Here is a 14,054-nt window from a genome sequence, read left to right as displayed (position 1 = left end):
ATATTTGTCAAAGGGAATCTTATAACAAGAGATACATCGATAAAGAATAAGATATGCGCCTAACCCGTAACGCCTCATCACTTCCCGTAATCTAGCCCATGACCGAGAGCCCCGTAGATATTTTTATTTTTTGTTCGTTCTGTTCAGATATGGTCCAAAGTCATGAGAAGGGGCAGGTAGCACCATTTGTAGAGATGGCTCCGGAACTGGGGCATCTGGCCTCGTTACTGTTGATGGAATTTGCCTTTGACGCAGAGCCAATGCTCAGGTTATCGACCTTGAACTCCATGTCACCAGTGCTGAAGAGCTCAAAATGCATACGAGGGGCATCGACCTTTTGAGCCTTGAGGTACTCGGCCATCTCGAGCATGAACTGCTCAGGTCCACAGATGTAGTACTCGGTAGAGCTGTTGCAGAGGTAGAGGTCTTCCTTGTCGACCTTGGCAAGATCCATGCGGAAGTCGTGATCGTAGGTGATACCGTAGACGTCAGACTCGGCGAGATGGGTCTTGAAGATGTTGGTGCGGAAGCTGGGGCGATTGCGGGCAATGCGTCGGACTTGGTCGTAGAAGGGAACGGAGCGGCGAGAGCCGTGGATCCAGGAGACAGGACGGTGAGGCTGGCGCTCGGAGACGGTGTTCAGGATGGACATCATAGGAGTGACACCAACACCGGCAGAGATGAGAACGATGGGAACGTTGGAAGTGTTGGACATGTCAAGGTAGAACTCGCCAGCGGGATGAGTTAACTCAACAATATCGCCCTCGTCCTTCATGTCGATAAGGAGGTTAGAGACAACACCGGGGTTGAGGGCATCGCCTCCGAGATATCGACCGCTGCGGGTCATGTGAAGTCCTTCGTCTCGCTTGACGGTGACGCGGTAGTAGTCGGGTCGAGGAGCCTCGCTCAGGGAGTACTGACGAGACTGGACATAGCCCTTGTCGGCAATGGGCACCTGAACAGAGACATACTGTCCAGGCTGGAAGGGAGGAAGACGCTTGCCGTCGACAGGAACGAGGTAGAAGGAGTAGATGTCATCAGACTCCTCAACCTTCTTCTCGATGCGGAACTTGCGGTAGCCCTGCCACTTGCCAAAGTCACGGTAGAGCTGAGCCTCACGACCGATGAGCATCTTGGCAAGCATCCAGTAGGCCTTCTGCCAGGCCTCTCTGACCTGCGGTGTCATGGCAGGACCGAGGACTTCAGCGAAGGCAGCGATGAGATACTTCTCGACGATACCATAATGCTCTGGCTTGATGCCCAGGGAGCAGTGCTTGTGGCACATGCGTTCCATCTTGGGGATGAGCTCTGTGATGTGGTTGATGTTGTTGGCGTAGCTGAGGATGACGGCGGTGAGGGCACGAGGCTGGCGACCGTTGGCCTGGTTGACGGTGTTGAAGTAGTCGTTGAGCTCGGGGTGATCACGGAGCATGTTGCGGTAGAAGATGGTGGTGATGCGCTCTCCGTGGTCGGTGAGGGCGGGGATGGTGCCCCGGATGAGCCTGGTTTGTTGATATGACAGAGCCATTGTGAAGAGTGTGAGGTATTACAGCTGAAGGAGTAGTAAGAGAGGCACCTCTTAGAAGGCTTAGGGTGAGTATGGAATAGACAGAGTCTTGAGAAATGTCGACAACGCTTCGTGTAACTGCTGTATATGTCGAGGTTGGTAGAGTAGCAGATGAGTAAAGGAATGAGATGGATGTTGTAATGAAGCAGAGTTCGTCAGTCGAGAGATGAATCTGAAAGGGGAGTCGTCCCCAGATATTATATCCTCCTCCTCCTCCTTCTACTCATGGCTGATGGCCATGACACAGCAAGGGCATGGCATGGTATGGCATGGATATTGAGATATCACACGCCCCCAGTTGACTTAGAGTGGACGGGGTGATACACCCACAAACAGAGATCATAGCCATGGCCATAGGGGAAAAAGAAAAGAAAGAAAATTCGAGCTTCTCCACAAGCCGTCTATTCCTCGTGGTAGGCCTAGCAGTACCCCCAGGCAATAGAGGGTGTATCTAAGTGAGGGCGAAAAGTAAAAGCGAAGTGGATGGATGTTGGGAAATCCAAGCTCAGGAAGTCGTACGATAGAACAGCTGGGATCCATTGTTAGTTCCCTCTAGGAGGGTGGAGGTTTTCTGTTAGTGGGGTCAGGCCCTGTAAGCTCCAGGCTCTCTTTGCTTTTTGGGGTGGCCCGGCGGCTTCCACTGAAGGGTACAGTGAGGATGAATCTTTTAGGGAAGTCTTGGCTATGAATATGGTCCGAGGATAGAAACAGGTGAGAAACGAGGCTGATCTAGATTCTAGATTCGGTAACCAAATCACAAGAAAACTCTCTTTTTAGTCCACTTTGGCTTGACTTGACAGCTTGAATTAAGGCTTGACGGATATGGCGTGTGGCAAAGGCAATTAATTATCAGTTATTTCCAATGTAAGGTACTCAAGTCAGAGCACAAGCCATACAAGCCCAGCTTGACTCAAGTTTCACCTCTAAAACGACATAAAGAATGTCCATCACTAACTAACTTAGTTCCCTTCCAGTAGCTCTTGATCTCAAAACTCTGTGGAGATCTACAGCTGAGTTACAGTAGCTAGGCAAGTATATCATCGACGGGGATATCTGCCGTCCATACAATCCCTCACCCCTAGAAGTCTCAAGCCATGCGGTAGCCACGCGAGACAACAACATGAATGCAACTCAACGCATGGCAACCACATGTTTGAGGAATGGAACGTCAGATGTGGCCAACCGGAAGCGAGGGTCCAGAACTTGGAGGCGCTATTCTAGACAACTGCTTTGTAACACGGCAAATCACAAGAGACGAAAAGCAAACATTGTCCAGGCAAACAAACGACATGTAACTTATTGGCTTTCACAGCCCGTCTTAGACTCTCAAGGCGTTGCAGCTTTGTGAGTGACGCTCAAAAACGACAGGTCATGTACGAAAAGCGAAATATACCGCGAGTATTGAACTCCAAGGACGAGAAGTTCCGACATAGAACGAGTGTTTACACGTACTGCATAACTAGCCAGCCTACGGAGTAAGAGCAATAAACTTCATCCAAGCTGTTGCTCTCGGGAATAGCATGGCCTCACCTCAACACCAAAAGGATCCTTGCACCCCCAAACTCCCTGTCTACCACATTCCCCCGTAGCGTCCTGTCGGCACTACGTAGTTTCGAGGTTACCTCACCCCAAGTTCGGGTTCGGTACCTGGGCTCGGGTCTTGACAGCCACCGTAAACTCTGTGTCTGGCCGTGGCGCGACAATAGAGAGCCATTGTGTGTGGCAGGTGGTTTGATTGTATCATCACCGGCCGGCAGAGGATTGAGCTGAGCCCCGACAGCAACACTAAGAAAGCTGACAGTTGGCTGATTAAGACGGCTTCAGTTTAACGAATCAAGGGTGTCTTGTTCACAGGTTGTGTAATCTCAATTCTCCCCCACGCGAAAATGCTAGGTCTAGGTCAGATATCTCCCATTGACAAGAGTCCACTTCTCACGCGACCGTTGAGGTCTGCGTCATGGGAATCCTTTCCAAACCTTCAGATTGCCATAGCTACTGTGACTGCAGACCGAGGTTGTATTGCATCTGAAGGCCGAGTGTACGTAGTAAAGCTTGTGAGTAGAGGGATCGTCAGCGTTTTGACCAGAAGCGGCGTGTCAATTGTGCCACAATGATAGGGCAATGGAATTCGGAGTTGAGAATGTGTGTTGGTTCGTTCGACCGAGGTACAGAGCTAGAGAACTGGTCAGTGAATGCTTCCAGAAGACATTCGGAATTGTTCGATTACGGGACCAATCTCGTGTGCTGTGCCTGTGCCTGACATTAGAAGAACCCGGAACCATGCGAATAAGGGCATAGTTAGGCATGCGTAGCTGTGGCCTGTAGGTACTGCTCAACAGCCTAACTTAATAAACAGTCCGGTCAATGCCGTCCGTCTACTTCTCCATATTCACTTCCGAAGACGTCAGAGGGAGACAGAGCAAAAGAGGCCCCGAGTATTCCGAATGGTCTGTGGTTCTGATCCCATCAATGCAGAATCAGAGCTTCGTAAGTAACATAAAACATCTTCAGCCCGTAAGCTTTGGCTCCTCATAAAGATCCGCACCGACCACTCCTAGCTCCCGCCGCCTTTCAAACGTTGTCGATTCTCTCCGTAACTTGTTCTTGTGTCCGGGCTCAAATTAGATGCTCTGTGCTTTTCCAACCCCATACAATGGTCCGTCCACACTGGGACCTGAGTCTCATCTGTTTGACAGCTCCTCCGTAGATGTCGGCCAAAGCCGGAGACGGACGGAACGTCGGGCTGTCTTCCACCCGCATTCTTTTGGTCTCTTCTTTTCTCAACGGCCGTTATTTCCCTTATTCTCGTTCTTTCTGAGGGGAAGCTTGTCCTTTCTCCGGCTGCTTTTGCTTTTTAGTCGGCTCAGGGTCCAGAGAAAAAAGGTGATTTTGAGAAAGTCTAAACTAGCGGCCCCCAGTTACAGTCAACGGTCGATGTAATTGGGTCTTTTACAGCAGCAGCCCTGCCCGGGCTAACAGTACTGAATTACGGATACAGTGACGCATCCAATGCATTCACGGTCACTCGAGCAGAATGATAATGAAAGAAGCAATTCAATTTGTTTTATTCCAAGTGTAGGAATCACAATGACATATCACAAATTATAGAATAAATATCTCCCAATTTCTTACCATCCATCACAATCACACAGAGCATCTGCATATCCCTATCCATAACCAACTGCACAGCATCTCGACCAACCACACAAATCTGATATGCTACGTGTACCTGCATCACGAGAGCACCCAAGATTCCCGATATCCATAGCCAAGAACCGTTCCTCGAGGATCTAGATTAGTATTAGGTCCAACTGGATAAAGGATGAACCATTACATCTCGAGCTCGCTAATATTAGCTAACGAGATGAGAACAAAATGACGGATACTCTTCCGCTTTGACGGAACATGATAAAGATTCATGAGGCCTCACTCGCCAAAAGACACTATCGTATTCTTAAAAACTCGGCAACACCGGCCAGATCTGCTAATAGAAAAGGAGATGAAAAATCTTTCAACGGTCGAATCTCTCTTCTTGTCAGTCTCTAGTCTATGCTTGGCGAGCGGTGCGCTTGGTCCATTTCATAATGAACGGTGGCTGCTCATCCACTAAGACTCATACATTATAAATATGTTAGAGGCAGTAGATCTACCATGTAACCTACCCCGTGTCCATGTTCATGTTGATATCAATGAATGTGGAAAAGATGAGAGACGATCCCCAACGTCCAAGGGCACTCGCTGAAACTCGCTCGGCACACGGCGGATCCTCTCTCTCAGCCTTGGATAGATCAACACCTGCGTCTGTGTCTGCGTCTCTAGGCTCTAGCTCAGTTATTGCCCAGGTATGGGATATATACCGTACGACGGCACCGCCCGGGGTCTAGCTGGGAGGCTATCATACCCTTGTAAGTGACAAACCCCTGCTGCCACAAACTTTTTCCAATGGGCACGAGAGCCTCTTCGTGTGAAAGACGAACGTCAGTCCTTCAGCTAGAGACTGCTCAAACCGGAATAGAATAAATAATTTCAACGTTGAATTGAGTCCTCTGATCATATCATATCATAGCAATTTCGTCATTTCTAGTGGCAGCACCTTTTTCCTTTCTTTTTCTTACCGTAGCACCGAGACAGTTGAAACCAGCCATCTCGACATCGTTTTTACGATATATCACAAAGACTAAAAAACTCTCTCTCGCTTCTCCAAAGATGATCGTTGCTCGCACGCTTGCACAGTTGCACTCGCGTATTCTCTCCCAAACATCCTAGTGATTCAGCATCTCACGCAGTCAAACTCTCACATTCCTCCGAGATGGCCCTGGTCTTTGCTCTCGGACCTCTGACATCCTCCAACCTTAGATCCAGTAGATGAACAGGGCATCTGTGAATCGACGATCCTGCAAAAACTGGAGAGGGACGACTCTCGTCATAGCCCCTCTGAGATACTCGCATAGATACTCGCATACATATGAACACATAGGCCCAGACATGCATCAGACAGATATGGATCTCGCCGTCGGCCGAATACAATATGCGCGAAAGAGACTCTTCCCCACAAGCCTCGTCTGTTCATATTCTGCAGCTTCTCCATCATCGAATAGAAGGCTACCAACATCATATCCCCTCAGCCTCTTTCTTTTCTTATTTGTTATATCCAAGCGAACTATGCAGCCACATCAGTTCATAGCCGCACCAAAGGAAGAACACCAACACAACGAGACAAGAAGAAGAGACACCAAAGCTAAGCGCGGGCCGCCGTGTTCGGTTCGTCAGTTCTCATAATCAGTTTGCAGTTCGAGTCATTAGTGTCGCACACACAAACAAGATGAGCATCCCACTATTAAAAAGCCATTGATGTACGATAACGGAAACGGCTGGGAAAAGGAAATATCGTCATTATACAGGCGCCACGCATGAGATAAAATATTTTCGTCAATGCTCGTAAAGTAATTGGTAGTGTAGTAGAAATAAGCTCTTGGCGTTGGGAGCTTTGTAATGACTCTAGCTTGAACCGCTCACTAGTGCATCCTCACTGTTCTCTTGAGCTTCATGTACTGCCAGCAGCGGAGCTCGACAGCTTGATAAGGTGTTTTATTGTTTCAATATATCAAAGTTCAAGGCCAGTCTTGAGCGTTATTATGAAGCTAAAAACCTCCGGAAAATGTCTTAGCATCGCAGATCATAGAAACTCAAACCCGATTCCATCCCAGGTTCACCTTGTCACGTTTCTCTCTGCCTCTTCATATCCCGGTCCGTGGACATGAATATTTGTTTCTTTTTCTCAATGTCTCGGACCCGACCCGTCTCCTTTGTCCTCAAGCCGAGCCGTTAGCTTTCTTCACCATGTCTCACACACCCTCCTCTCTCCTTGACATTCGTTAGCTTGAGAGTCAACTTGCTTTTTCCACACTCGGTTCCAACACTTCCCGTTCTGACCTTTTTCTCCGCCAAATTTAGCCCTCACTTTTCTTATTGTGAAAACTCAACCTCCTTTCTTTGTAACCGTCAAACGTGGTAGACGCGTTTCTTTCTCTTCCCGTTCCGTTCACTTCTCGCCGTGTTCCTGCATTACCTCGTGCCCTCCACGTGTAGTGTCTCCACGCTTCTCAGCTGTTTGTTCAGTTGCTGTACACCCTCTTCTCTTCAGCTTTGCTCGGTCCCCTTGGGCAGAGGTTGTTGGTGGGATTCGTTACTATATTCGAACCAGTGTGGCGTTGGCGTTGGACACTGAGAGGCTTCGCATTGTCCTCTGTCGTGAGATAACAAGGAATCGGGAGTTGAACACGGATAATCGCAGTATACTCATGCAATACTACACCAAGTTCCTTTCAGTTGTCCAATAACGGTATTCACTCCCAGCCATGTGTCGTTAGTTGAAACAGCGAGGCCAGCAACGAGATGTCCTATCTCATTTGACCACTCGTGATACACCATCTCACATCGCATATGATATCCCAAAAAAGATGTGTCAGTTTGCTTCAAAGGTTTCATTTCTCATTAGCAACCAGCAAATGACCCTGGTACTCCGTATTAATTCGTACACGTCAAGTAATCTGCCAACTCAAAATCACACACGCTCCAGATCCCTTCCCCGTCCCATGAGATTCTGGATAGGGGATTCCATGTCTGAAAAAGCAAATTTTCCCTATTGTAACCCATCACCGTCGCCATCATCTCCTTCGCTTCGTTTCGCTTACCTACCCACCCGGATAACGCCAGCAGCGATCAGCTTCTGGATCTTGGACCGCACACCAGGGTTTCTCATATGCTCCTGAAGAGCAGCGGGATCCGACTGTGCCTGCTGGAGGATCGATTGCATCACGGGGTCTTGCATGAGTCCCATGATCTAAACATGTCAGTAAACGTTTCAGCCATTGAGTAACGGTGGGTAATCCTACCTCGGGGTCCTTCATCAGACGCTCTCGGGTCTGCTCTTCCGTCTCGTTATCACGGGCAGAGTACATGGCCGAGAGAGCCTTCTGCTGCTGTTGCTCGATCTCACGGGCGTTAGCACCGTTGTGGTGCTCCTGGTCAACGCGCTGGGCCTCAGTGCAGGCATCCACACATTCTGAGTACTTGCGCATGCCGAAGTAGGCTTGAGCCTTGCGGATGTAAGCTCGGATGAAGGTAGGGTCCTTCTTGATAGCCGTGTCGCAGTCCTCGAGAGCACTGGGGAACTCGAAGAGCTTGACAAAGGCAGCCGCCCGGTTGCTGTAACCACGAGGGTCATCGGGAGCTCGCTTGGTCATCTCTGTGTAGGCGGCAACGGCACCAGGGAAGTCCATTTCCTTGAACCTCTTGTTGCCCTCCTCACGAGCCTCCTCAGCCTTGGCAGGGTCGATGTAGGCCTTCTTGCCAGCCTCAGTCTTGGCACGCTCAGCAGAGCGCAGCTTGTTCAGGACATCGGGAGTTCGGTGCTCGGTGAGAGACCTGTTGTAGTTCTCAACAGCCTTGTCCAAGTCTCCCTTGCGCTCATAAGATGTACCGATACGAGCGTAACTCTTGGCAATGAGCTTGAAGTCAGCGTAGATCTCACGTCCCTCCTCGACGGCCTTGGTGCAGGCCTCGATGGCCTTGTCGTAGTCACCCTTCTCGAAATAAGCAGCTCCCAAGTTGTTTAGGTAGGTAATATCCTTGAAGGTCTCCCAGGCCTTAGTGTAGTGTGCAATAGCCTCGTCAAAGTTGCGCTTCTTGTAGTTCTCGGTGCCGAGGGCCTTCTCCTTGTCGGCCTCTTCCTTCTTTTTCTTCTTCTCGACAGCCTCCTCGTCCAGCTCAGGCTCGGGCTCAGGCTCAGGGGCCTTCTTGGGCTCGGGCTGCTTGGGAGCTGGTGGGGCATCGGGCATGGGAGAGTCCTGAGATTCGGCGTTGGGGTCGACTTCGCGCTCGCGCATCTCCAGATCAACACCCATCAACACACCCATGACTGTCAACAGACGGGGGTCGCTGAAGATCTCGGAAGCATTTGAAGGATTGCTCTTGATCGATTGGAGCTTGGCCATGAATGAGGGGTCGGCAAGGAAACCGCTGGTCTTGGGGTTTGAGGCGAGCTTCTGAATCAACTGGGGGTCGTTGAACATTTGGCCGAGGCCACCGCTGGGGTCTTGAGGTCCTCCTGTGGAAGTGTCAGTCGCCATAAGTGTGGTTTGTAGATATATTGCTTACCAACTTCGGCCTCCATAGCCTTCTTGACTGAAGACAGCCCACTCTTGAGCTGGGCGTTGTTGGCATCGAGTTTCAATCCCTCTTCGTACGCATCATTGGCACCCAGAAGGTCGCCCTGTCCGTGCAAAGCAGCACCCTTACGTCCCCAGCCCTTGGCCCAGTCAGGCTTGATCTCGGTGGTCTTCTCAGCATCCTTCAGAGCATTTTCCCAGTCCTTCTTTGAAGCATAAGCAGCAGATCGGTTGCTGTATAGAATGTGGTTATCGGGCTGAATGGCAATAGCCTCGGTGAACTTTTCGCTGTGTCGTAGTTAGCAACCCCGATATTCCGTTGTGTTATTGTTACTGGTGGTAACCTACACTGCCTCGTCGAAGTTCTTCTCGGCAATGGCCTTGTTACCTAGAGCCTTGAGCTCGTCCGCGGAAGCCATTTCGTGTGTGAATTAGCAGAATCTGAGGGTTATAGCTATTAAACAGCAGTTCTGATCGGAGTATCGAGTCTGTGGTATCAAAGAATCAAAGTTACTAGACGATGAAATATGAGAGAGTCGCCCCAGGCGATCTTTGGTGGGGAAGAAGAGGGCCATGGATGCCTTCTAGCTCATTCGATGCAAGTCTATGAAGGGAGCTTCCCATTGGGTGGAGCTCCAACTGCCCCGCCCCGCACCTACGAGGACCCTTATGATGACCTCCAAGTTCCAGGGTAGGCAATTAATCAAGCAAACAAGGAACGTGATGTCTAGAAGATTCCTCTCATATGAGATACTTGCATAGTAAGTAAATTTAGTTTGACACAAAGAATCGACTTTACAAAGCTATATTATATGGAGCTTCAGTACAGAGTAATAGGGCAAGTTGTTAGACGCTCTTCATTATTTGAGGACCTGTGATTCTAGCTTAATGACTTTGTCCATCTGTTAACTCAGATGGCCTTTCTTGACATCATAGATTTCACTGAACTAAGAACAATATCTAAACCAGACAGATTCAATCTGGAGGAAAACCCCAAGATGAACGCCAAACTTGCAGGACCTAAGAGAAAAGAATAGGCAAAAGATTAAAAACATGCAGATCACAACTGGCAACAACAACCTCGACTGTCTTGGAGTCTTCACGAACTCTATGGTGATACACCAAGAAGTCTCAGCGCATTCTCAAACACCTGTCTTGCGTTATCATAGAGAGCATATCGCGCCTCGCTAGCGGTATCAAGACCGGTCCAATCTTTCTCATCATCGTCGTCAAGCGTACATATGAGTTGATCGATAAGTCGTGACAAGTACACCACGATAAAAGATGGCTCAAGAGTTCTGAAAGAGCCATGTGCTGCATCTGGATACTGTAGCAGGATACGCAGAAGCTCAGCATAGTCCTCCTCTTCTAACGAGGCGTAATCGAGCTTCGTATAGTCGAAGGTCGTTGGACCTGACTCCAATTTCTTGGATAATCTGGCATAGCAGTCTTGGATAGCTGCACCCGTGTCCCCCTGGAGCTGTACCATTTTCTTAGGTTCACTCATATAAGACGTGTTTCGTTTGTGGTAGTGATCTTGTAAGAATAGGCCAGCAAGACCGAGTTTTTCCAGCGATCTCTCGGACTTGTCCACATGATATGATCCCTCCTCCTCTTCGTCGAGAGCAGCTTGTGCCATCGAGTGGCATCCCTCGATGTAGTCGCTCAAAAGCTTTGAGTCCTTCAGTCTCTCTGGAAGTCCATTGATTTTGGCGAAAGAAACATGTTGAATGCGCTCAGCAAGATCTTGTTTTCCCATGAGCTCAAGAGTCTTGGTAACTCGGTGGAAGTGCATTTCTTGCTCCATCGCAACGACATAGATCATCTTGTCAAACTGGTGTTTCTTGTATCGATCAAACACTGCAGCAAGGTCGCGTAACAGATAAGAAGTCGTCCCGTTTCGGTATCGTAATACAGCGAGTGAGAGCCCTTTTGCGTCGTGCTTAGAAAAGTCGATCTTCCACGAGTCTTCGTGCTCTTCGTATATGTCCTTGTCCTTCAAGATCTGCTCGACTTCATTGATAGACTCAGCAGTTACCTGCGATTCTCCAGAATACTCATCGAATGCCACTCCGAGCTGTGCGTATGAGTCGGTATAGTCCTTGACAGTTGCATCGCGGAATCGTTGCCATACTGCGATGGCTTCTGGCTCCCTGTCCTCCATCTTCTTGAAGAAGATGTCTCGTTCGGCATACAAGCCCCGTGATTCAATCTCGGTCACGTCTTGTTTATTCGCTTTGGCGGCCTTGCATTCTTCCAGCTCTGGCTTGAATAGATCCTGAATCTTGTGATTGACTTCGAGAAGGTGACGGAGTGGCTGTTTCTCGAACTCTTCTTCCGAGCCAAACCTCTGCCAACCAGCAGCAAGGAGTCCAATCTGCTTCCCCCAGTCTCCTAGATAGTTCATCTTGACAACGTCCCAACCCATACTGGCGTGGATATTCGCGATGTAAGCACCAATCAAAGTACTACGCAAGTGAGAAACCTGAAACTCACTCGCCATATTAGGGGACGAGAACTCCACGACAAGCTTCTTTTTGGGACTATCCGGCACTGTAGAGTCAGTGAGCCCAATTGATTTATCGTAGCCATATGAGGCAGCTCTGTCATTTATATACGGCAGTAAGAGTCGGGAGAGTGTGTTTGGAGAGGAGAAAATCTGCAGACGAATGCCGTCTTTTACAGGGCATCCAAAGGGCGGCGATACCGGGAGCTGTTTGAATCCACGTTAGTCTTTAATCAATCCGGAGAACGGATATACAAAGGTCGTACTCTTCCGGCGAGATCTATGACCAAATCTTCGGGCCTGGTGTCCCTCAGTCTAAGCTTTGGGGCCACAACGATAAGATCACCCATGCCCGTGATGTTGGAGGTCTGTATGGCATCGTAGGCAATTTGTTTATCGCATCCGAGAAGCTTCTGGATGATATCGGCGAGGTAAGCTCGGAAGATGTCTTGTGGGTTGTGCACTACATCTGCACCGGGGTATTCGGGAATTGGTGTGTCCAGTCCTGCCTTGCCGAGCAGACTTTCGATGCCACTAACTGAGCAAGTTGTCGCCGCCATAGCCACGATGATGATGATGATGATGATAGTGTTGAAGCGTAAGAGATGAATCAGAGGTTAGAGCTTCGGTTGCCTCATGTCAGTAACTATTTGAGTTGAAAAGGAAGCGCACCCAAGGCCATTTGAACTGTGAGAGTGGGTAGTTGGGTACCAAGCAACTTGCTATCCTCAGAGCCTCATTTTCTGTAACTGGCGATTTGATTTGCTACGGATGCTCCCACGCCGCTTTGGTGTTGCCCAACCTCCAAGATGCGTGATGCGTTGGCAGCCACACATGACTCTCGCGATTCGTCGCAAATAAGGCTGTCAGATAGCATTGGCCAACAACCTCCCCGGTTGAAAGGGTATCGCTGCACCATGCCCTCAAATATCATCAGGTGTTACATCAAATCTTCATGCTTGTGATAAGGCATCTTTTGGTTGACCGAAGGAGACGTGTCACATATCGACAGATGGCGATCTTGTTGCTCGAGGCCCAGGTTACTGGTGAAAGTGGTATCCGGGCCATGTGACATACAGAGAACAACAATCGAAGCTGAGTATGCAGAGTTTTGAGGCCCGAATGCAACCTCACGAGCGTCATTAAACTTCAGCAGAATCGTAATTGCAGGCGCCTTATTTCATGTAGTGCCCTATGAGGCAGTGCGGCATAGGCACCAGGCATGGAATCTGTACTTCTCCTGTCTTGCCAAATGTGTATCGCTTTTACCACATGGCGTTTCACTGTTTTCTTGATAGTGTTTTGTGAACATTCACCTCGTGATTTTGATGGATGAAATCATGGATACTTAGCTAGATAGCTGAAGCGACAACCAATCCATATGCCATTCTTCTAATCATCTTGACGAATCCAACCATTATTACAAACCATTGCCAAATACGTTGTCTCGTCAATGAAAGAAAATGCCACATCAATCGGACGTACCTGGTCACATACGATCTTAGATACCACAGAATTCCCAGAAAGAACAAGACGTTCAGAATGACCACCAGAGCGATGTATCCCGATGCTGAAGAATCACCGTCCTTCTCGGGTTTACCAGCATATATCTGTGCAACCAGATTCAGGATGCTCAAAGCCTAGATCTGTCAGTTTGTGTGTTTCCAAGTAAAATGCGGGAAACATACAAATGATGCTGCAGTAATTCGTTGAATCTTACTATTTCCACTCGTTCCCTCATCTCGACCGGCGTTGTCATTATTACGCCGGTTGTCTCCAGAATCGTCATCGCTCTACCCTTGTCAGTACATATCCTCTGTGTTAAGAAGCCCCTATTACGAACTGCGACGATGAGAAGCAAAAAGAAAAAGAAAAGGAAAAGTAATAGGACTACTTACCCCCCCGTCTACTTTATTGTAGGACTCACTGAGCTGCTCAAGATGAACACTGATATCCATCATCTGGGTGCAGAGGGCCTCTATCGCGCGCAGGGACCTCAAAGTACTTATATCGCCCCGTAGACCTTGTTGCAATTCTCCGTAAAGAGTTGTCTCCGGGTCAATGATGGGGTCTGCCAGAAATCTTTCAACCTGTCGATCAGCCTTGAAGTATTTTCGGGAAGCGTTTCCGCCAGTCTCGCATTCTCTGAGGTGGAAGTGCTTCAGCAAAGCCATCACTCCCCACCGATGCTTATGAATGATTAATCCAGGATACCAGGTACACAGAATCCGGATGAACTTCTGTGCGATATGATGGGAGGGGATAGCATACGTATAGGGTCAGACTACTTCTGAGGCATTCTAAGACCTGC

The 14,054-nt window shown here is 48.9% G+C and overlaps 4 protein-coding genes across 4 annotated transcripts; all 4 read right to left on the bottom strand.

Annotated features, from left to right (window-relative positions):
• Positions 1 to 160: 160 nt before the first annotated feature.
• On the bottom strand, positions 161 to 1,528 carry FMAN_01606 (putative flavohemoglobin; the record flags this gene model as incomplete). The annotated part of the gene is made up of 1 exon (XM_041820845.1): positions 161 to 1,528. The coding sequence occupies one exon, from the start codon at positions 1,526 to 1,528 to the stop codon at positions 161 to 163; it is 1,368 nt and encodes a 455-aa protein (XP_041676947.1).
• Positions 1,529 to 7,757: 6,229 nt separating this feature from the next.
• On the bottom strand, positions 7,758 to 9,656 carry FMAN_01605 (uncharacterized protein; the record flags this gene model as incomplete). Its single annotated transcript, XM_041820834.1, has 4 exons — positions 7,758 to 7,910; positions 7,963 to 9,176; positions 9,227 to 9,525; positions 9,586 to 9,656. 4 exons carry the CDS (start codon positions 9,654 to 9,656, stop codon positions 7,758 to 7,760), a joined length of 1,737 nt encoding a protein of 578 aa, XP_041676946.1.
• Positions 9,657 to 10,345: 689 nt separating this feature from the next.
• FMAN_01604 (uncharacterized protein) lies at positions 10,346 to 12,303 on the bottom strand (the record flags this gene model as incomplete). Its single annotated transcript, XM_041820823.1, has 2 exons — positions 10,346 to 11,950; positions 12,010 to 12,303. The coding sequence occupies 2 exons, from the start codon at positions 12,301 to 12,303 to the stop codon at positions 10,346 to 10,348; spliced, it is 1,899 nt and encodes a 632-aa protein (XP_041676945.1).
• Positions 12,304 to 13,095: 792 nt separating this feature from the next.
• On the bottom strand, positions 13,096 to 13,917 carry FMAN_01603 (uncharacterized protein; the record flags this gene model as incomplete). The annotated part of the gene is made up of 3 exons (XM_041820811.1): positions 13,096 to 13,383; positions 13,432 to 13,536; positions 13,642 to 13,917. The coding sequence occupies 3 exons, from the start codon at positions 13,915 to 13,917 to the stop codon at positions 13,096 to 13,098; spliced, it is 669 nt and encodes a 222-aa protein (XP_041676944.1).
• Positions 13,918 to 14,054: the final 137 nt, after the last annotated feature.

Source organism: Fusarium mangiferae (assembly GCF_900044065.1).
Source record: "Fusarium mangiferae strain MRC7560 genome assembly, contig: FMAN_scaffold001, whole genome shotgun sequence".
Classification (NCBI taxonomy): domain Eukaryota; kingdom Fungi; phylum Ascomycota; class Sordariomycetes; order Hypocreales; family Nectriaceae; genus Fusarium; species Fusarium mangiferae.
Note: the sequence above shows the minus strand (reverse complement) of the source record. Positions and strands in the feature narration are given on the sequence as shown.